This window comes from Macaca thibetana, chromosome 1 (genome assembly GCF_024542745.1).
Source record: "Macaca thibetana thibetana isolate TM-01 chromosome 1, ASM2454274v1, whole genome shotgun sequence".
Taxonomy (NCBI): Eukaryota; Metazoa; Chordata; class Mammalia; order Primates; family Cercopithecidae; genus Macaca; species Macaca thibetana.
Window position 1 is genome coordinate 158,993,116 of NC_065578.1, and position 20,217 is coordinate 159,013,332.

General features: G+C 51.8%; 1 protein-coding gene across 3 annotated transcripts in view; it reads right to left on the reverse strand.

The window, feature by feature from the left end:
• Positions 1-376: 376 nt before the first annotated feature.
• SOX13 (SRY-box transcription factor 13) overlaps positions 377-20,217 on the reverse strand; it is a 55,484-nt gene continuing 35,643 nt past the window's right edge. Inside the window, exons 2-14 of one of the 3 annotated variants that reach the window (XM_050763549.1) lie at positions 15,281-15,497; positions 13,985-14,096; positions 13,809-13,895; positions 11,735-11,907; positions 11,223-11,291; positions 10,706-10,817; positions 6,400-6,485; positions 5,985-6,147; positions 5,419-5,528; positions 5,174-5,270; positions 4,606-4,749; positions 3,250-3,466; positions 377-2,258 (exon numbers count right to left, since the gene is read on the reverse strand). In XM_050763549.1, the coding sequence (XP_050619506.1) occupies positions 1,982-2,258; positions 3,250-3,466; positions 4,606-4,749; positions 5,174-5,270; positions 5,419-5,528; positions 5,985-6,147; positions 6,400-6,485; positions 10,706-10,817; positions 11,223-11,291; positions 11,735-11,907; positions 13,809-13,895; positions 13,985-14,096; positions 15,281-15,496 (1,863 nt within the window). In that variant the 5' untranslated portion in view covers position 15,497 and the 3' untranslated portion in view covers positions 377-1,981. Of the gene's footprint in view, positions 2,259-3,249; positions 3,467-4,605; positions 4,750-5,173; positions 5,271-5,418; positions 5,529-5,984; positions 6,148-6,399; positions 6,486-10,705; positions 10,821-11,222; positions 11,292-11,734; positions 11,908-13,808; positions 13,896-13,984; positions 14,097-15,280; positions 15,498-20,217 lie in introns of all 3 variants that reach the window. The other 2 variants (XM_050763540.1, XM_050763559.1) reach the window with 2 other exon arrangements.

The following is a 20,217-nucleotide window of genomic DNA, read 5'->3' on the forward strand; positions in this document are numbered from 1 at the left end:
TTAATCTTGTTGTCAGATGAGGACAATGAGGCCCCAAAGGAGAGACCTGGCTCCCACTCCCCAACCCCAGCCATGTGGCCAGTTCTAGGGAGACCCTGAGCTTCCTGACTCCTATTACAGTGCTCTTACCATTGCCTTCTTAGGATCCGGGTGGCCTCACCTCCTCAAGGTAGGGGCATTCAGTGTGGGCTCTGTGGTCACTCAGGTCACTCACAGACCTGGCCTGGGATTCCCTTGCATGAAGCCAATTCCTACGAAGCCCCAGGCCTGAAGCTTTTGCAGGCTGCCACCAGGGGACAGTGGTGCCCAGGCTGGTGGCGTATTTAGGAATTCTGGACTTAAGCCAGCCTCCCTCCTCCCCTGCACAAGGGCCAGATTCTGAAATGATCTGTCTTTATTATGTCATCAGAAAACAAAAAAATCCCCCGAGTGTAAACAGGAGAAATGTGCTGGTTAAGTTACTCATCATTATCTTATTATTAACAAAATAAAGCACTATCTATGTTTACAGTCATAAAAAAAGAAACAGCCTGGAGAGAAGTGGGGGCTTTGAAGATGAAGAGAAGACGGGGGCAGACACAGACTCCACATCTGGCCCTGTGGGATTTGGGGTTCCCATACTGATCCGTGGGCTGTTTAGATCTTTAGAGTTAGGTGACAATGGGATTTGATTTCCTTAGGGAACAAACTTTGTGAAACTGATCAGAGGCTGAGATCCAGTCCCCAGTATAGAGTGGGGGAGGGGACGGCCGGCAGGTGAGGAGCAGGGCTGGGTGGGAGAGGCTGAAGCCCAGGAGTCTTCTCCACCTCTTCCAAGAATGGGGAGCCCCCCGCCCTGTGCTCATGAGGGAGGAATAAAGACCAGCTGCCATGGAGAGCCCCTCTCCAGGGCCTCTGACGCTGGCAGGAAGGGGAGCACCATCAATCCTCCTGTCCCGACTCCCTCATGGGATCAGGTTGGGACCAGGGGCGGGGGCACCAGGACAAAGCCCCTTGGAGGCCGAGGCACATTCCCATGCTGATCAGAGCTAAAAATGGCTCCGTGGGAACCGACTGGCAGAGCCAGGGAGGGAGTGAAGGGGAGGGCAGGAGGAGGTCAGGAAGGCTGATGAGCCCAGGGCAGACCAGGGGCCTACACAGACCCAGAGAATCCAGAGGGCAAAGGGAGCACGGACAGACACCAAGAAAGAGAGAAATAAAGGGCCTTGCAGAGAGACAAGGCCAGAGAGAGACAGAAATGCACACAAGGAAACACAGAACCTGAGACACCCAGACTGACAAAGAGGTAGCAATTTGGGGACAAAGAGAAGCACAGAAAGAGGCTCCCGGAGAAGCAGGAGTGGCATCGAGAGACACACCCACAGGAACTCAGCAACAGTGCCTGGCACGTAGTGGGCACTCAATAAATATCTTGTGCAATGAATGAACAGATGAAACACACACACGTGCACACGCACACACACAGCAGCCAGAGGCGCAACGGGCTTGGCAGAGATGAAAACAGCAAGGGACAGCCAGACCCTTTCGCACAAAGTGCAAAGCGATCCTGGTGATAGACGAGCAGTCTGGGGGAGTGTGGGGGGGGTGTTGGTCCCACAGTGGCTGGTCCAGCCAGGACAAGAATGGAAACAAAGCATGTGACCCCAGGGAGACAGGTCAGTAGCTGCCATACCCCAGGTGAATAGACCTGCAAGAGAGGAGAGTCACACAGTGTCCCCTGGCCATGAGCCCTAAAGGCTGAGGTGCTCAGCCAGCTCAGCCCATGGCCATATTGCAGTTCCTGCCCACCCAGGCCAACAGCTCCTCAGGAAGGGAGGGCACCTCTCCCCTCATGAATGTATCTACAAGTGCACAGCTTTGCCCATCTCTGGGGAATGAAGAAGTCCAAGTACCAACATAGTCTTAGGTTGGCTGGCTGTGCCCATCGGGTTGGGACAAGGTCTTCCCCAGAGGAGAAGGGGCCGGGCCCACCCAGCCAGGATCAGTCTGTGAGCACCACCAACTCCCCATCGCTCTTCTCTTCGCCCTCCGAGTCCTCGTCCTCGCTGTACCGGTACATCTCGCCATCAGCCACCGAGTGCCTGTCATCTGCACCCTCGCCCTCCTCTCGGAGGCTGCAGGTGTTGACGATCACAGGCATGTTGGGGTCCAGGCTACGAGGGACATAGTGCTCCACTAGTGGCTGTGCCAGCGGCATGCCTGCCGCCCGAGGGTACAGGACATCCGAGGAGCTCATCTGCACCTGGCCAGCCTGCGGGCTGTGGGGCAGAGAAGGGGCATGGTGACGGATGCACACTTGATTCAACCCCAAACCCATCTCCCCTCCAAGCCTCCTCAAAGTGTGCACTCCCACTCCACACACTCTTGACTGTGACTTATATACCCTGCCCCCAGCCTGCTTTCTGATGGCCAGATTCACTGAACCTACAACCCTGCAGATGACCTGCAGACCCAGGGCCATAGATGTGTTCAACAGACAATATTCTTGGAGGATCATGTTCGAATCCAGTTTTTAGAAACTGTGTATTTTGTTTTCTTTACTTATATTTAGAGACAGGGTCATGCTGTGTCACCCATGCTGGAGAACAGTGTGCAATCACAGCTGACTGCAGTGTCAGCCTCTCAGGCTCAAGTGATCCTCCTGCCTCAGCCTCCCGAGTAGCTGGGACTACAGGTGTGCACCACCACACCAGGCTAATTTTATTTAAAGATGAGATTTCACTACGTTGCCCAGGCTGGTCCCAAACTCCTGAGCTCAAGGGATCCTCCTGCCTCAGCCTCCCAAAGTGCTGGCATTACAGGTGTGTGTCACCACACCAGGTAGAAATTGTATATTTTAAATGCCCTGGGAGATGTCCTGTTTAAAGGAATAGACTAGGGTGCTTGCTTTAGTCAAGTCAGGAACCTTTCTGTGTGATGAATACTTTTATTTCTAGCACCTTTGAATTTCTATTGAGTTCACTGGCAGTGGGATCTACAGGCACTTTCTCCAGGTCCATGTGGCCAGTCCTCCAGTCACATTCCTATATCCTCAGCCACTGAGTAGTCACCACAGTCACATACATAGCCATACACAGTCGAGTCGCACGTGCAGGCTCAACTACACACAGATAACACACACACATAGGCATCCACACAGCACCCCTGGGGTCACACACAAAGGCAGGCCACACACTGACACCCAGCCACTTATGAGAGCTACGCATGCACACACAGTCTCCTGGCTGCCTGTGGCAGGGGCCTGCTCACGGGATCACGTAGCTCTGGCGGGCATCCTGACGCCGGGTCCTCATCAGGGCCTTGTACTCGCCCACACGCAGCCGCTTGCCCTCCACGATGCAGGTGCGCTTAGGCCGTGGCTTGTACTTGTAGTCAGGATACTTCTCCAGGTGCTGCCGGCTCAGCCGTGCCTGTTCCTCATAGTAGGGCTGCTTCTCCTGGTTGGTCATGGACTTCCAGCGAGATCCTGACCCAACCCCCCAGGGGCAGGCAGTCAGTGCTGGGCTCTGCTGACCACCCCAAGCCCCATGCAGGACCTGAGAAGATCTTGGTCCCCAAGTAGGTCCACAAGATAATATATGTGCAAGCACTCAGCAAGGGCCTGGCCCGATATGGGTGCTCCTTGGACGTTGGGCAAATGAATGAATGAAGTTAGCCTGTATAGGGGTATCCAATTGCCAGCTTAAGACTCAGTACCCACCCATGTTCCTAACAATGCAGCAACTTCCTTGAGCCTCTCTGGCCTGCCTGATTTTTCTTTTTTTTTTTTTTTTGAGACGGAGTCTCGCTCTGTCGCCCAGGCTGGAGTGCAGTGGCACGATCTCGGCTCACTGCAAGCTCCGCCTCCCGGGTTTTTTACGCCATTCTCCTGCCTCAGCCTCCCGAGTAGCTGGGACTACAGGCGCCCGCCACCTCGCCCGGCTAATTTTTTTGTATTTTTAGTAGAGACGGGGTTTCATTGTGTTAGCCAGGATGGTCTCGATCTCCTGACCTCGTGATCCGCCCGTCTCGGCCTCCCAAAGTGCTGGGATTACAGGCTTGAGCCACCGCGCCCGGCCCTGATTTTCATAAACAAAAGAGCAGCCACCTCCGGCCTTCAACAACCCAGACAGGCTCCCTGCTCAGGGCAAAATACCTGATGTCTCAGTCGACAAGAGTCCTGCCCTGCGCTGACACCACAGGAGCCTCAGTCTTGAAAACAACTGCCCCCTCGAGCCCCATCTGCCCTGCCCGACGTCCCTCTGTGGCCACAAGTAAGGACATGTAACTAAAAAAAAAATCTTTCTAGTGACAGCCCAGAACGCTAGTCTCTCCCGTTTTCTGCCAGAGCAAGGGTCTGGACAAACATTTAGATCACGAGTACTAAAGAATGGAAACACACACACACATTCCTTGAGTTCTTGAGGACAGATGCTACCAAACACGTCAGTGGTAAGACCCCAGGACCCAGCTGCCCTCACATCCCCAGCAACTCCTGCACCCTTATCATCAGATTCTACTGGAGTCCAACACAGTATGGAACATCACCAGGCACGCCCTAAATAGACCCAGCTGGCTCCCGCAACCAGGTCATACTGAACCATGGCCCCAGCCACTGGCCCTTACCAAGGATCTTGCTGATGCTGGAGTTGTGCATGTCTGGGAAGGCTTGCAGGATCTTCCTCCGCTCGTCCTTGGCCCACACCATGAAGGCGTTCATGGGCCTCTTGATGTGGCTGCTGTTTCGGGACTCGGGGAAGTGGCGGGAGCCTGGGAGACAGGAGTGAAGTCAGCCAGGCAGCCTGTCTGGGATCCCAAGAGTGCCCCAGGGCCAGCAGAGAGACGTCCCCTACTTGACCAGCAGGAGGCACTGAGGAGGCTCCCACAGCAGTCAGCCAAGGAGGAGCAAGGCAGGAGCAGATGGGGCAGAAGAAACAGCAAGTTATCAGCAGAGGCCCAAGAAAATCACAGCGGTATGGCCTCAAGAGAGAGCAGAAACTCAGCAGCCACAAAACTTAGGAAAGCAGACTCAGAGACAGAGCCAACAGACACATAATGGGACAGCGGAGGCACACACACCTCGAAAGGACCCAACAGACCAAGGGAGGGAAGAGATCAGAGGCAGACACAGCCTGCCCTGGCAGGATACAGAGTTGGGCCCTCCTGCCCATCAGCCCCGCACCTGAGCCCTCACCATCCATGTCACAGCTCAGCATGGCTTCCTCCAGTGGGTGCACGCAGCCATCTTCCAGCCGCTCCTTGGCTGGGGATGAGTCCAGGCTGATGAGGTCCTAGATTGACAGGGGCAACCTGACATCAGCCTCTGCTGCATCACCCCACTCCTCTCCCTGCTCCTCTCTTGGTGGCCTCAGACTGTGTCTTCCACCCCTGGCCACCATTTGTTGCTGCCTCCAGGTTCAGGGGAGTGGGGGACCTTACCTTACGGAAGGGGGTGTTGGGGGAGCCTTCCAAGGCCCCACTGTGGCTGTGCAGCAGCTGCCGAGCATCCTGGATGGCTTTGGTGACAGCATCCCCTTCACCAAGGAAGCCTGTGGGAGAGGGCAGAAGGGACGGAAGAGAAGCGAGAGAAGCTGAGGGCATCAGCCCAGTGTGAGTCCAAATTCCATCAGCCTCCCGCCATGCCACTCCCATGAGGCACCTGAGTTACTGTTCCCTCCTGTCCTTCCGCGGGGCGGCTGCATTGCACGTCCTCAAGGGGATGCCACTTACACTGGCTATTTGTTGTGCATGTCAATAGACTAGAAATGAGAATCGTACCCCCTGGAACTGTGCGACTCTGGCCTGAATCCCTGATGCTTGGAACACCCAGAGAGATTATGATGAGGGAGAGGAGGAAAGGGATCTTCTGCTAAGAGCAAGTCTAACGCCTTGTTTGATAAAATCTGGAACCCAGGGAGGAGAAGGGACCTGCTCAAGGTCACATCATGCCGCTGGCCCTCCCCTAAAGAGGGCTGAGGGACAAGTGCAGGCAGCAGGAGGCTTACCCAGAGGCAGGCTCGGGGGGCTGGACTGCAGGTCCCGCGTGGGGCCTCCATGGCTGGGGGGGCGGGGCGCACAGTTGCTCATCTTCAGGCTTGGGGAGCTGGAGGTGTTGGGCAGCTCAGGAGCCTTGGGCTTGGCTGTGAGGTTCAGGGGCTGGGAGGGCTCCTGAGGGAGACCCGGCAGGTCAGAGGATGACAAGACACCAAAGGAGACTCCCACAGCAGGACAGAGAGGAAGGGAGGTGAGCATACCCAGAACACACAAGGAGATGGACAGAAAAGCGGGCGCAGAAGGAGCAGGTGAACAAGAACACAGGATGCCAGGGCTCACCAGTCCACACCCCGCAGTCCCCTAACACGGCAGCCGGCCGTCATAAGCTCGAGAGGGAGCCCCAGGCCGGTGGGTAAAGGGCGGTACCTGCAGGGGGTGGTGGGCGGCCATGGCCCCAGGCCTCTTCACCACTGGGGCAGGGGGGCTGTGCAGCAGCTGCAGCGGATACTCCACTATGGAAAAGGCGGCAAGGAGAAAAGTCCTGGATGAGCACAGAACAGCAGACACCCTGCTTGACGAGGTCCCAGCACCACAAGGTGGGCAATAGCTCGGAGCTGGGCCAGCTTGGTTCCAACCACTGCCCTCCCCAGCCCCAAAGCACTGCTGGGTGGCTCCTATCCCCTCACCCCACACTGCCCCTCTGCACGCTGACTGTTATCTTCAGCGGGTTCCCGCCCTTCCCAACTCACTCTAAATAGAGTTTCCCAGATTCTAGAGTCCCATCCAATGGCACAATGAGAGAGGGTACACCATCTATTCATCCAACAGCTACTTTTATTTTGTACCTACTGGGCACAGGGCACAAAAGCGGCTGCCTGTTGTGTAGAACGTCTCATGTGTATCATCTCACAATAATACATTGTATGTGATATGTAACGGGCTGAATACATCATCATCCCATTTTACAGAAAAGAAATGAAAACCTTAGAAGTCAAATGGGGCCAGGTGTGGTGGCTCACGCCTAGCACTTTGGGAAGCTGAGGTGGGAAGACTGTTTGAGGCCAAGAATTCAAGACCAATCTGGCCAACATAGCAAGACCCCCATATCTATTATGAAGAATTTAAGCCAGGTGCAGTGGCTCATGCCTGTAATCCCAGCACTTTGGGAGGCCAAGGTGAGTGGATCACAAGGTCAGGAGTTCAAGACCAGCCTGACCAGCATGACCAACAAGGTAAAACCCCATCCCTACTAAAAATACAAAAATTAGCTGGGCATGGTGGCAAGCGCCTGTGATCCCAGATATTCAGGAGGCTGAGGCAGGAGAATCACTTGAACCCAGGAGGCGGAGGTTGCAGTGAGCCGAGATCGCACAACTGCACTCCAGCCTGAAAGACAGAGTAAGACTCTGTTTCAAAAAAAAAAATTTTTAATTTTCAAAACTAAAAAAATAAAAAGAAGAAGAAAAATGGGTTGTCCACAGAGCTACGAAATGGCAGCATCAGGATTTGAACCCAGGACCTCTAGACTCCACAGCCTTTCCTTCTCCTTGACATGGCACTCCTACCTACCCTATCTCACTCCCAGGCCCAGCATCCAGGTGGAGAGGTGGAGAGATAGGCCACATGTAGAAATCACGAAGTGCATGGCAGGTGGTGATGAGAGCCACACAGGCAGAACACCAGTGAACTCTGCTCCAGCGGGGTAACTAGAGCAGGCTCCCTGTGGGAGCCGAGGTGTGCGCTAGTGCCTGCAGCATGGGCAGGATTCGGGCAGGTGAAGATGGGGTGGTGGCGTGTGTGAGGGTGAGCTGTGAGGAATGAGGCCGGCCATGAGGGCCGGGTTGGCTCCCAGGCCCTTGAAGGCCGAGGTCAGGAGTGTGGAGCCCATGCTGTGGGTACAGAGCACCGTGTAAGGTTTGTGAGCTAGGGAGGGCCACTGTTTGCAGTCAGCTTTTGCAAGGGACCTTGCTTGCTTAGTTTCTGGAGCAAACAAAGAGGGAGGCAGCCGTGCCAGTCCCAGGCTCCCACACCTTATTTACTGCCTCACTTGCCCAGAAAGCAGTTGAGGGCCCTATCCCTGACCGGATCACTGTCCCCTTGCTTCCACGGCTCTCCTCCACATTCATGGGGAGTTGCAATGGTTTGGAATTACCCCGTCCTCCACCTTCAACCTTCTCCACTCCACATTCCCCCAGCTAACTGGAAACTTCCACATTGGGCCTGTCTTAGTCCACTCAGGCTGTTGAAACAAAGTGCCATAAACTGGACAGCTTACAGACCTCAGAAATTCATTCCTCAGTTCTGAAGGGGAATTTGCTTCAGAATGAATTATACCTTGAGTCTTACCTATAACTGATTTGAGATTTATTATTATTTTTGTCTGTTATGCGACAGGGCCTCACTCTGTCTCTGTATGTCTCGCTCTGTCTCCCAAGAGGGTATACAGTGGTGCAATCGTAGCTCACTACAGCCTTATCCCCCTGGGCTCATGCAATCCTCCTGCCTCAGCCTCCCAAGTAGCTGGGACCACAGGCACAGGCCACCATGCTGGGCTTTTTTTTTTTCTGTAGTGACAGGGTCTCACTTTGTTGCCCACGCTGGTCTTGAACTCCTGGCATCAAGCAGTCCTCCTGCCTCAGCCTCCCAAAGTGCTGGGATTATAGACATGAATCACTGCGCCCAGCCTAGGTGAGATTAGATGAGGCTCTGGACTTGAAACTTTTGAACTGATGCTGGAACAAGTTAAGATTTGGGTGCCTATTGGGATGGAATGAATTGCATTTTGCATATGACTAGAAAATGACCTGGGGAGAGTCTGGGGCAGGATGCTATGGTCTGAATGTTTGTGCCCCTCTATGTTGAAATCTAATTCCCAATGTGATAGAATTAGGATGTGGGACCTTTGGGGGGTGACTGGGTCATGAGGGTGGAGCCCTCAGGAATGAGATTGGAGGCCTGAGGGAGCCTGTTTACCCCTTTCACCACCTGAGGACACAGTGAGAGACGCCATCTGTGAACCAGAAAGTCGGCCCTCACCAGACACCGAATATGCTGGCTTCATGATCTTGAAATTCCCAGCCCCCAGAACTGTATGTGAGGAATAAACGTCTGTTGTTTATGAGCCACCCAGTCCATGGTGTCTTTCTATAGCCCCTGAATGGATGAAGATGGGGCCTGGCTTTCTCAGTCCTTCGTGTTTCCCCTTCACACCACCCTACAGTGCCCGGCCAAAACCACGCAGGAGCGGAGAGCGGGTGGGACTGAGCAGTCTACCCAAGCCCACAGCCTACAGGCCTCAGGGAATTTCCTCTTCTGTCTCTTTCTCACCTGTGGAACAGGGACGATGAACTAGCACAGGTTGCCTTTAAAGCTGTCCACACTCCTGGGGTAATTATGGGCAGCGTCTCTGCCCTGTCCCCATAACTCTCTGTCACTGCCCTAGTTCAGGTATCATCCCCTATTACTAGAATCACCTCAGCAGGTCCTGCTTCTGGCCTCCACTCCCTACTCCTCAAAGCCAGAATGACACACTCACTACTCTAACGTTCACATGCACCCACGGCCTAGAAAATAAATCCCAGACTCCATGCTCCGTCCCCAACTGCCCTGCACCATCAGGTCCCACACCCTTGTCTGACACATGGCCAGTCTGCTGAATTTCAGTGATGGGGTGACATGGTGTAGGCAGGGGCAAGAGTGTGACATGGCCAGAGTGACATGGTGTAGGCAGGGGCAAGAGTGTGAAGATAGGAATCGTGGCTGTTAGAATTTGGGAGATGTTGGCTCATGCCCATAATCCCAGCACTTTGGGAGGCCGAGGCGGGAGAATCACTTGAGGTCAGGAGACCAGCCTGGGCAACATGGCGAGACTTTGTCTCTACTAAAAATACAAAAATTAGCCAGGCATAGTGGTGTGCACCTGTAATTCCAGCCACTCGGGAGGCTGAGGCAGGAGAATTGCTTGAACATGGGAGGCGGAGGTTGCAGCAGTGGGCTGAGATTACACCATTGCACTCCAGAGCCCAGGTGACAGAACAAGTGAGACTCTGTCTCTCAAAACACAAACAAACAAACAAACAAAAAAGAATTTGGGAGATTTATAAACCCCAGTTAATATTCCAGATTTTTTTTTTTTTAAATGGAGTCTCGCTCTGTCACCCAGATTGGAGTGCAGTGGTGCAATCTCAGTTCACTGCAACCTCCACTTCCCAGGTTCAAGCGTTTCTCCTGCCTCAGACTTCTGAGTAGCTGGGACTACAAGCATGCACCACCACACCCAGCTAATTTTTATATTTTTAGTAAAGATGGGGTTTCACCATGTTGGCCAGGCTGGCCCCAAACTCCTGACCTCAAGTGATCCACCCACTTTGGCCTCCCAAAGTGCTGGGATTACAGGCGTGAGCCACCGTACCCGGCAATATTCCAGATATTAATATTCTGGCACAGTAAATATACTCGAATTGGGGAGACTCGACCTGGATTGCTATATCATTTTACATCTGGAAAGGGCTTTATGGTTTTTCAGTGTGCTATTTCTTTTCATTCTCCCAGTGAAGTTCAGTGAAATTCAGCAAGATTCAGAAAAAGAGGATTATTCTTCCACCAGACAGATCCAAAACTGAGGCCCAGGAAGTTCACATAGCAAATTAATGGATGAGAGTCGCTCCAGGGCGCTTTCCCTGACCTCAGGACAGGTTGGCTGCCATGCTGGAACCTCCCTTCTCTCACTCACCTGGTTTGCAGGGAATGGGCTGAATGGGTAAGGCCAGCTGGGAGTCGGGGGTGACAGGCAGAGGTTGGTGGCTTGGGGGGAAGGCTGGGATCATGACATAAGGCATGTTAACCTGCTGAAGGCAAAGAAACGCTGTGTGAGTCCCCAGGGACCCAAAGAGCTACCCAACTATGGTCAGCCTACGACACAGAGAATGGACCCATGGACAAGAGGCACAGGGGATAAAGCAGGGACAGTTTTCTAAAGGATCCCACTGACCCTAGGCCACCTCTGTGGGCCCCTGTCTACCTGCCCTCAGATCTCAGCTGGGGAGGAAGACAGGCCGGGCTCCTCCCTCAAATCAGGGAAGGAAGACAGGTTGGAGGCTAGAACAGAAATAACCCTCCTCGGGTCAAGCCTGAGTGATTCTGCTCTGGTGCTTTAACTCGGTGCACATCCCCTGTCCCCAGCACCCTCCAGGCTGGTGTCAACTCCCTCAACCACCTCCCATGCCTCTCTGGGTCTCCCTTCCGGTTACCTGGATCTGCTGCTGAAGGAGGTTGATCTTATGCTGCTGCTGAATCAGCTGCTGCTGCTGCTTTGCAATCTGGGAGAGGGAAAGAGTGGGCAGAGGGGGTCACAGACATTAGCCCTGGGGCCCAGAGCCTGCCCAGCCCTAACCACGCCCTGCTTTCTACAGTGGGGCAAACCGCGGAGTGGGGTGGCAGTAGGGAGCAGAGCAGTCAGCCCTCAGAATTGGTTCTCCTTTTGTAGGAAGCTCATCCCTCCCTCCAGGACCAGGAGGCTGGGTAGGAAGCTGCAAGCTGCTCTTCCTGCAGAGTCCCTTTCATACCCTCCTACCCTGACCCCGCACAAGGGCTCATGAATCAGTCCAGGTGGGAATCCTACAGCCCCTGGCCATAGACCCTGCCCCGCCTGCCCCCAGGCCCCAGCTTGCACTGGTGAGGCCTGCCCCTAAGGCACCCTTCTCTAGGTCCTGACACACTCCTTTTCCTGGAAAGAAAGCCACACCCACCGAACAGGACCTACCTGCTCCTGCTGCTGCCGGGCAAGCTCCATCTGCTGCTGCTGCTTCTCAAACAGCATGGCAGCCATGTTCTTCTGCTCCGAGTGGGCTGTCAGGAGCTGGTCCCGCAGGGTGGACAGCTGGTGGATCATGACCAGAAGCTGGAGCTCCTTCTCTGCTAGGCTCTCTTGGGTCCCTGCTCCACAGTGAAACAGCCCCCATTGAGACTTTTTATTTGTTCATCTGTACATCCATCCATCTATCCACCCATCTATCAAAAACTTATTGAGCAATTGCTATGTCCCAGGACCATTAGGGGCTGAGCCACAGAGATGATGACACAAGATGCTTGCCTTGAAGGGGGTTCTTCATGTTGCTACCTGGCAACTACTAGCCTAGAAGTTCTCCCCTATTAGCCACGAATTCCAGGCCCCCTGAAAATGCTGACAGTGGGACGTCTCAGCCCCAGAGCCCTGGGCCTCTTGAATGTCCTCGAGTGCTCAGCACCACACAGGGTCAGGGTGGACAACCATCCCATCAGAGGGATCCAGTGGGACACACTCCGGCTTTGAAGCAAGACAGCTCTGGGGTCAATTCCCATTTCCACCCGTGCTGCCTGTGAGCTGTTAGGCAAGTTACCAATTTCTCTGCACTTTAGGGTTTTTAGAGTCTGTTAAGTGGGCATAATGACAGTCACTTCAGAGGGTTACTGTGAGGGATAAATGAGCTAATAGAGGTCAGGCTTGGTGGCTCACGCCTATAATCCCAGCACTTTAGGAGGCCAAGGCAGGTGGATCACTTGAGGTCAGGAGTTCAAGACCAGCCTGAACAACATGGTAAAACTCCATCTCTATAAAAATGCAAAAATTAGCTGGGAGTGGTGGCACATGCCTGTAATCCCAACTACTCGGGAGACTGAGGCAGGAGAAGTGCTTGAACCCAGGAGACGAAGTTTGCAGTGAGCCAAGATCACACCACTATATTCCAGCCTGGGCAACAGAGCCAGCTGTCTCCAGGAAAAAAAAAAAAAAAAAAGAAGCACTAACATATACAAAGCTCTTAGTCCAGGATCTGGAACGTGGTCCTCAACCAATAAATGTTAGTGCTTCCCTGACCTCCAGTTTAGCTCCTGTCTGATGCAGCAGTTTATTCCTGAGTGCCTGGCCACAGACCTTTTTTTTCCTTTTTTCTTTTTTTTTTAAACATTGGAATCACTCAGGGATCCTTTGAGAAGTATAGAGGCCCAGGCCCCTACCATGCCCCAGGGTTCCCATTCAATAGGTGGGGGTGGAGCCTGAGCATCTCTATGGTTTTAAAGTTCCCTCTGTGGGTGTGATCGATGACAATGCAAAAATGATCATTCTGGCTGGGTGCGGTGGGTGGCTCATGTCTGCAGTTCCAGCAATTTGAGATGCCAAGGTGGGAGGACTGCCTGAGCCCATGGGGTCTGAGACCAGCCTGGGCAACATAGTAAGACATCATCTCTATTAAAAAATATATAAAAATTAGCCTGGCTTGGTGGCAGGTGCCTGTGTTCCCAAAGCTACTCAGGGGTCTGAGATGGGAGGATCACTCAGGAGGTTGAGGCTGCAGTGAGTCAAGATTGTGCCTCTGCACTCCAGCCTGGGCAACATAGGGAGACCGTATCTCCAAACCCCCCCCCCAAAAAAAAAGCAAAAACAAAACAAAAAAATCACTCTAAGGAACCCAAGCCCATTAATCACTACTTCTCGTTCACTTAGTGAGGTCCAACTGACCTAGAATTAATTAGAGTGAAAGGGAACTTTCTGCTCATGTTGCGGTTAGACCTGGGAAGTGGCAATGACATGCCTGAAGTCACAAGGGTGCCTGGTGAGAGCCCAGATTCAGAGTCATGGGATTTGATTCCTACCAGGCCTCTCCTACATGGGATGAGTGAGACCTAATGCTTGGGGCCCCCAGGCGAGGGATGGTGATGACCCCTAAGGCCAGGCAGGAGCCAGATGGCACAGGATAGGTATGAGGGTACCAAGAACTGCCCTACAGAGCCAGGCTGCATGACCAGACCAGAAGAGAGATGGGGTTCAAACATCTCCCCCACCCCCGACAGGCCTTCACCTTTGACATCTTTGGCTTCCATAGAGTTCCTTCCTAGAAACCTCTCCTTCCAGTCACTGGACAACAGCTTCTCGATGGCTGGCACCACTGGAAGACAGCAAAGGGGTGAGGAATAACCGTCTTAACAACACCTTCCTGCCTCAGGCTTCTGCTTCTAACTAGGGCAGACATCCTACCTTCTTTCAAATTTCGGTTGAAGTCCAGCTTCTCCTGGCTTCCAGAGGCAGCCTCCGACGCTCCTGGTCTCTTGGGTTCCGGGGACCCATTACCCTCTGGAGAGCTACAGTCCTGCAAGACATACTGAATTGTCACCATCACCCCCAGGAGAAGGGGACAGGCTGCAGGGAGGGCTGGGAACCCCAAAGATGTGTACCCTGAGGGATCCCAGCCCTATCCAGGTCCTACTTCTCCACTCAGTAGGCCCCTTTGACCTCTACCTGCCCAAGCTTTGTTCAGGAAAAGAACAGAAGATTTCAAAACAAAAGACCTGGGTTTCAGTCTAGGCTCAGTGACTCACACAATGCTTGATCCCACACAAGTCCCTCAACTGCTCTGAACCTGACTTCCCTCTTTTGAAAATGGAAATATTAATACCTCCTCTGTCACAGGATTGTTGCTGGGATCAAGGGAGTTAATGCATGTGAATGAGGTTTGCCATTGCAATCAGGGGCCAAAAGTCACCTACTAATTATTACTCCCTTGAACACACCCACTACACCAGCAGGGCTGCAAAGGGGAGCAGGCAGGGGCTGGCAAAAGCTACTCAAACTCCCCACTGCCTGCCTCACTCCTCTCATCAAAGTCCTCCCCATTCTTTAAGGCCTAGCTTGAGGCTCTACTTCTCCAGGAAGTCTTCCTCGATCACCAGTGCCCCCACCCTCCAACCCCCTCCTCCAGGCTGGATTCTTTCTTAGAGCCCATAACTCTCCTCATTTTCACTTATTTGGATTTTAATTATATGTTACCTTTTTACATCTCCTATATGAAATCAGAATTTGTAGCAGTTGCAAGAATCCTTATTAATCATGTAGCTCAATTCTCTTGTTTTAAGGGTGAAGAACCGTATCATCTTTAACAGTGACCTAATTCTTGCTTGGGTAATTAGGTTGATTTTCCCAAATCACCTGAAAAAGCTGGTAGATGACTTTTAAGCCAGACTTTAGCATGTGTGTTCTATCTCCCCATCTAGTCCTCAGAAACAAGGACTGGGTCACACATAGGTGAACAGTCACTATCAAGAGAGTGAGTGAGTGCAGGCGTGAATCCAGGTCCTGCTCTGATAGGTGACTCTGCTTCCAGCCTCAGACTGAACTTGGCAGTGCCTCCCTGCTTCCCTGCACAGCGTCTTACCCCTATGATCACCATTTCTGCCTGTATCTGCTGCCATCTAGGGGAGTGGGCCTGCCCAGTCTAGCAGAGAGCCCAGGTACAGCGCATGGGTGTGAGGATGGAGGCAGGGCGGGAACACTGACCCAGGAGCCCCTGAAAACCTGGGCTGGAGCTTGGGGGTCAGCACTATCCTGAGAGGCCCGGGCTGGGTCTCCAGGCTGAGGTTCAGCGGCAGTGGCTGAGCCCTGGGGGGCCTCATGGCAAGGCTCTTTCTTCTCCTCTGACTTGATGGTGCAGTTCACCATGGTGCCAACGCCATCCAGGGCCAGCTGGGCAGAGATGGGGCTCCTCATGGACATCCTGGGGGAGGGACAGAGTGAGCTGAGGTGAGTCCCCGGTCATAAACTTCCGCCCAGAGGCAGTGATCCTACTGTTTGCTCCCCTGACCCCACCCAAGTGCCTCCTGGTGCCCGTCACACGGGCACACTCACGGAAAGGGCAAGCCTACTTATGAACCCACAGAAAAAAATCAGCAAAGGCTCTTGTATCCCTCATGCTTTTTTGTTTTTTGCTTTTTAAACAAAAAGTTCTAGAGAAAAGTGGGCCCACGCTTCCGCACGCGCTGCCTGTGTAATGCTGGGACTACAGGACTAGTGGACTGACCAGCCCAACTAACGAGGCCAGATACTGACTGGTTGTCTCTGAGCCCAACAGAGTTGGGAAGAGAGAGAGAGAGAGAGAGAGAGAGAGAGAGAGAGAGAGAGAGAGATAGAGAGTGCGCATCTGTCTGTGTATGTTTGTATGTATACAAATGCTTCCCTGCCCCGACTCCCTCACTCTGTTACCTAGTCAGGAGTGCAGGGGTACGATCTCAGCTTACTGCAACCTCTGCCTCCTGGGTTCAAGTGATTCTCCTGCCTCAGCCTCCCGAGTAGCTGGAATTACCACGCACCACCATCCCCAACTAATATTTGTGTTTTTAGTAGATATGGGGTTTTGCCATGTTGGCCAAGCTGGTCTCCAACTTCTGACCTCAGGTGATCTGCCCACCTCGGCCTCCCAAAGTGCTGGAATTACAGGCGTAAGCCACCATGCCCAGCCTACAAATGCATTTTTATAATTAGTTTCCAAAACTTAAAAGTCAAGAGATAGCACATAAAAATCTAAATTTGAACTTCTAGCTCAATTGTCGTTGTGGCAAATATTGGCTGGAATTGAGTAATGGGTATTTCTTATGGACAGGCCAGTCTACCTTAGCCTCTACACTCCTACTACTCCCCAAAAAGGAAACCAAGTATTAACTATATAAGACATATAGTCTTCTATATATAAGACATATAGTCGTCTTCTTACAGTGGAGACAAAGTAAAAGTAAATGATTTCTTACTTCATGCATCTATCAAAAGGGGGGAAATAGCCAGGTATGGTGGTTCATGCCTGTAATCCCAGTCACTCAAGAGGCTGAGGAAGGGGCATCACTTGAGGTCAGGTGTTTGAAGACCGTCTGGACAACCTAGTGAGACTCCCATCTCTTTAAATAAAAAAAAAGGGGGGGGGGTGGACAGAGGGGAATAACAGACTGAGATGATTGGCTTTACAAAAAATATTTTCCAATATCTAGCTAGAATCTCTCATTTAGAGTATGGCCACTATAGGCATTTGAGTTTGCAGTTCCTAGTTTAAGCACCTGGTATACCTGGCAGACCCTCTTGAGACTCTGCACCTGCTGTTCCTTTCCTGTCACATCACTGCCTGGGACATCTGAGGAGCTGAGCAATCGTAGCATCTCAGGGAGTGGTTTCCAGGGGTCATGCCAGGCTTGGGCAGAGCAGCAGATGCCTATCCTCCAAAGTCACTGGGGCACGCATCTAGAGATGCGCTCTGGAGTCTAGTGGGAACACACAGCAGGTTCCAGCTACGCATGGGTCCTGCCTCAGCTACTGACTAGCCCAGTGACCTAAGGCAAGTTGCTTAGCTGCTCTGTACTTCAAGTTTCCTCACCTGTAAAATGAGCATAGTAAGAGTCCCTACTCTACAGGGCGGCCGTAAGAACTAGGAGTTGATATTTATATGGTACTTAGAACAGTTCGTGGCACCAGTAAGCACTGATCTGGTGTTTTGTTGTTTTCTTGTGTATTACATTTCCAAATACCATCACATGATCTGGTGTTTGTTAAACCACTACTAGTTGGAATGCAGTATAAGGACCAGCAGCTTCAGTATGCCTTGGGGGCTTGAGAGGCAAAGTCATGGGTCCCGCCCACCAGAATCTCTGGGAGTAGGCCCTCCAGGTGATTCTGATATGCACGAGTTAGAAAAGCACTGTTAAATAATTTTTTAAATTTTTTTTTTGCATGGAGATTAGATGTTTGTAAGGTACGTAAGGCTAGGATTAGGAGGTATGTAAGGCTAAAATCAGATATAGTAAAAATATCCCTACAGTAAAAAATTCCTTAAACATCCCAGGCGCAGTATGGTATTTAAATATTGCATCAACTATGTATGGATGCATTTGGATAGATTGCATCAACTCTGTAAAATGTTTGTTATGTATTATGAAACATGTATTGTATATAATAGAGTACATGTAGAGCATTTTAAATAAGTAAATATTATAATTGAATAAAATATATACAATCAGTCCTCTGTATCATAGGTTCCACATCCATGGACTCAACCAACCTCAGATCGAAAATATTTAAAAAAGAAATTTCATCTGTCCTGGGCATGTAGACTTGTCATTATTCCCTAGACAATACAGGGCAAAAACTATTTACATATGATTTATATTATATTAGGTATTATAAATAATCTAGAGGCACAGGGGCTTATGCCTGTAATCTCAACACTTTGAGATGCTGAGGTGGGAGGATTGCTTGAGGCCAGGAATATTGTATTTTTTTTGTAGAGACAGGGTCTTGCTATGCTGCCCATGAGCCTGAGCAACATAGCAAGACCCTGCCTCTACAAAAGAATACGAAATTTAGCTGGGGGTGGCATGCGCCTGTAGTCCTAGCTACTCAGGAGGGTGAGGCTGGAGGATTCGCTTGAGGCCAGCAGTTTGAAGCTGCCAAGATTAAGCCACCGCACTCCACTCAAGGTGACAGAGTAAGACCCTATCTCAAAAATAATAACAACTGGCCGGACGCGTTGGTTCATGCCTGTAATTCCAGCACTTTGGGAGGCCGAGGTGGGTGGAGCACCTGAAGTCGGGAGCTCAAGACCAGCCTGACCAACAGGGAGAAACCCCGTCTCTACTAAAAATACAAAATTAGGCAGGCATGGTGGTGCATGCCTGTAATCCCAGCTACTCAGGAAGCTGAGGCAGGAGTATTGCTTGAACCTGGGAGGCGGAGGTTGTGGTGAGCAGAGATGGCACCATTGCACTCCAGCCTGGGCAACAAGAGTGAAACTCTTGTCTCAAAAATAATAATAATGATAATAATAACAATAAATAAAAATAAGGTATACGGAAGGATGTGAATAAGTTATATGCAAATACTATGCCGTTCTATATCAGGGACTTGAACATCAGCACATTTTGGTACCTTTGGGGGTCCTGAAACCAACCATCTCAGATACAGTGGGATGACTAGACAGTCTTACATCACTTAATAGCATAAACATGTTCTGAGAAATGCATCACCAGGCAATTTCTTTGTTATTCAAACCTCATAGAGTATGTTTACACAAACCTAGATGGTACAGCCTACTCCACACCTCGGCTGGATGGTATAGCCTATTGCTCCCAGGCTACAAACCTGTACAGCATGTTACGTACTGAATACTGTAGGCAATTGTAATGCAATGGTTAAATATTTGTGTATCCAAACATCCAAATATAGAAAAGCTACAGCAAAAATACAGTAGTAGAATCTTGCAGGACCACCGTCCTACATGTGTTCGGTCGTTGACGGAGACGTTGGTGGGAAGGCAGCGCATGAGTGCATGTGTATTTGATTTGATTTCACCTTGCCGATCAGATCAGACTCTCCTGCTCACCCACTTTCAAAGTGTAGGGTTCCCCAGGGGCTGGGCCCCAGGATAGGGCACTGCAGAGAGGGGCCTCCCTGACCATAAGAAGAAAGGCCCCATCCCACCTAGATGCAGAGAAGAGAAGAGACCCCGGCCCAGCTCGCTCTGCGGTCCCCTCCTGCAGCCCAGGGGCCTGGAGAGCGTCCAGGAAGCAGGCGGCTCAGCCCATCCGGGCACCGGGAGGGGCTCAGAGCCAGGCCGAGAGCAGGGGGGTGAGAAGTGGGAGTGGGCGCAGTCGGGGAGGGGGTTTTATCCTGAAGCCGAAGGCAGCAATTACATAACAAACAAACCCTGGGCTCAAGCTGTGAATTAATCAAACCGCTGAAAATAAAACCTTCCTCTCAGGAACTTCAGACAAAAGAAATGAAAACAACCAGGCTGGCTGGAAAATAAAAGGCAGCAGCACTGAATGGGGGACAAAAGGAAGCCAGACAATAGGGTGTTGGACAAAAGCAATAAAGCCAAAGGAAGTGTGACAGGCGCACAATGCGGGCCTGTGGGCCTCTGATCCGTCGGCTCTGCACCACCTCACTCACACCCACCGCGGGCACAGGCCGGCCACCGGGTCCCTCCTCACTCCAGACTTGGGTCCTAAGGGTCTCTCCTTCATTCTGTCCCAACTTCAGGGGCTTCCAGCTCCTACCTCGAAGCCTTCCTGCTGCAGCCCAGAAATCCCAGCAGCAGCCGCAGCCTCCGGGAGCATGGTCAGATGAGCGGGACACAAAAGTCCAAGGTCTCCCCAGTTGGGGATGGTGAACAACCATCCATCCCTGGAGCTGATGGTGGAGGCAAAGGAGGCCATCATCTGTCCTAATTAACTCTAGGACTGCACGGCCCAAGATTGCAGCCACTTGCCACACGTGGCTACTAAGCACTTATAATGCAGCCAGTCCCAACGGAAATGTGCTGTGAGCATCAAACCCACCCCAGGTTTCGAAGGCTTAGTACACAGAATAGAATGTAACTGAGAATAGAATTCTTAGTACACAGAATAAAATAGCTCATTAATAATGGTTACTGATTACAAGTTGAAATTCTTTCTGGA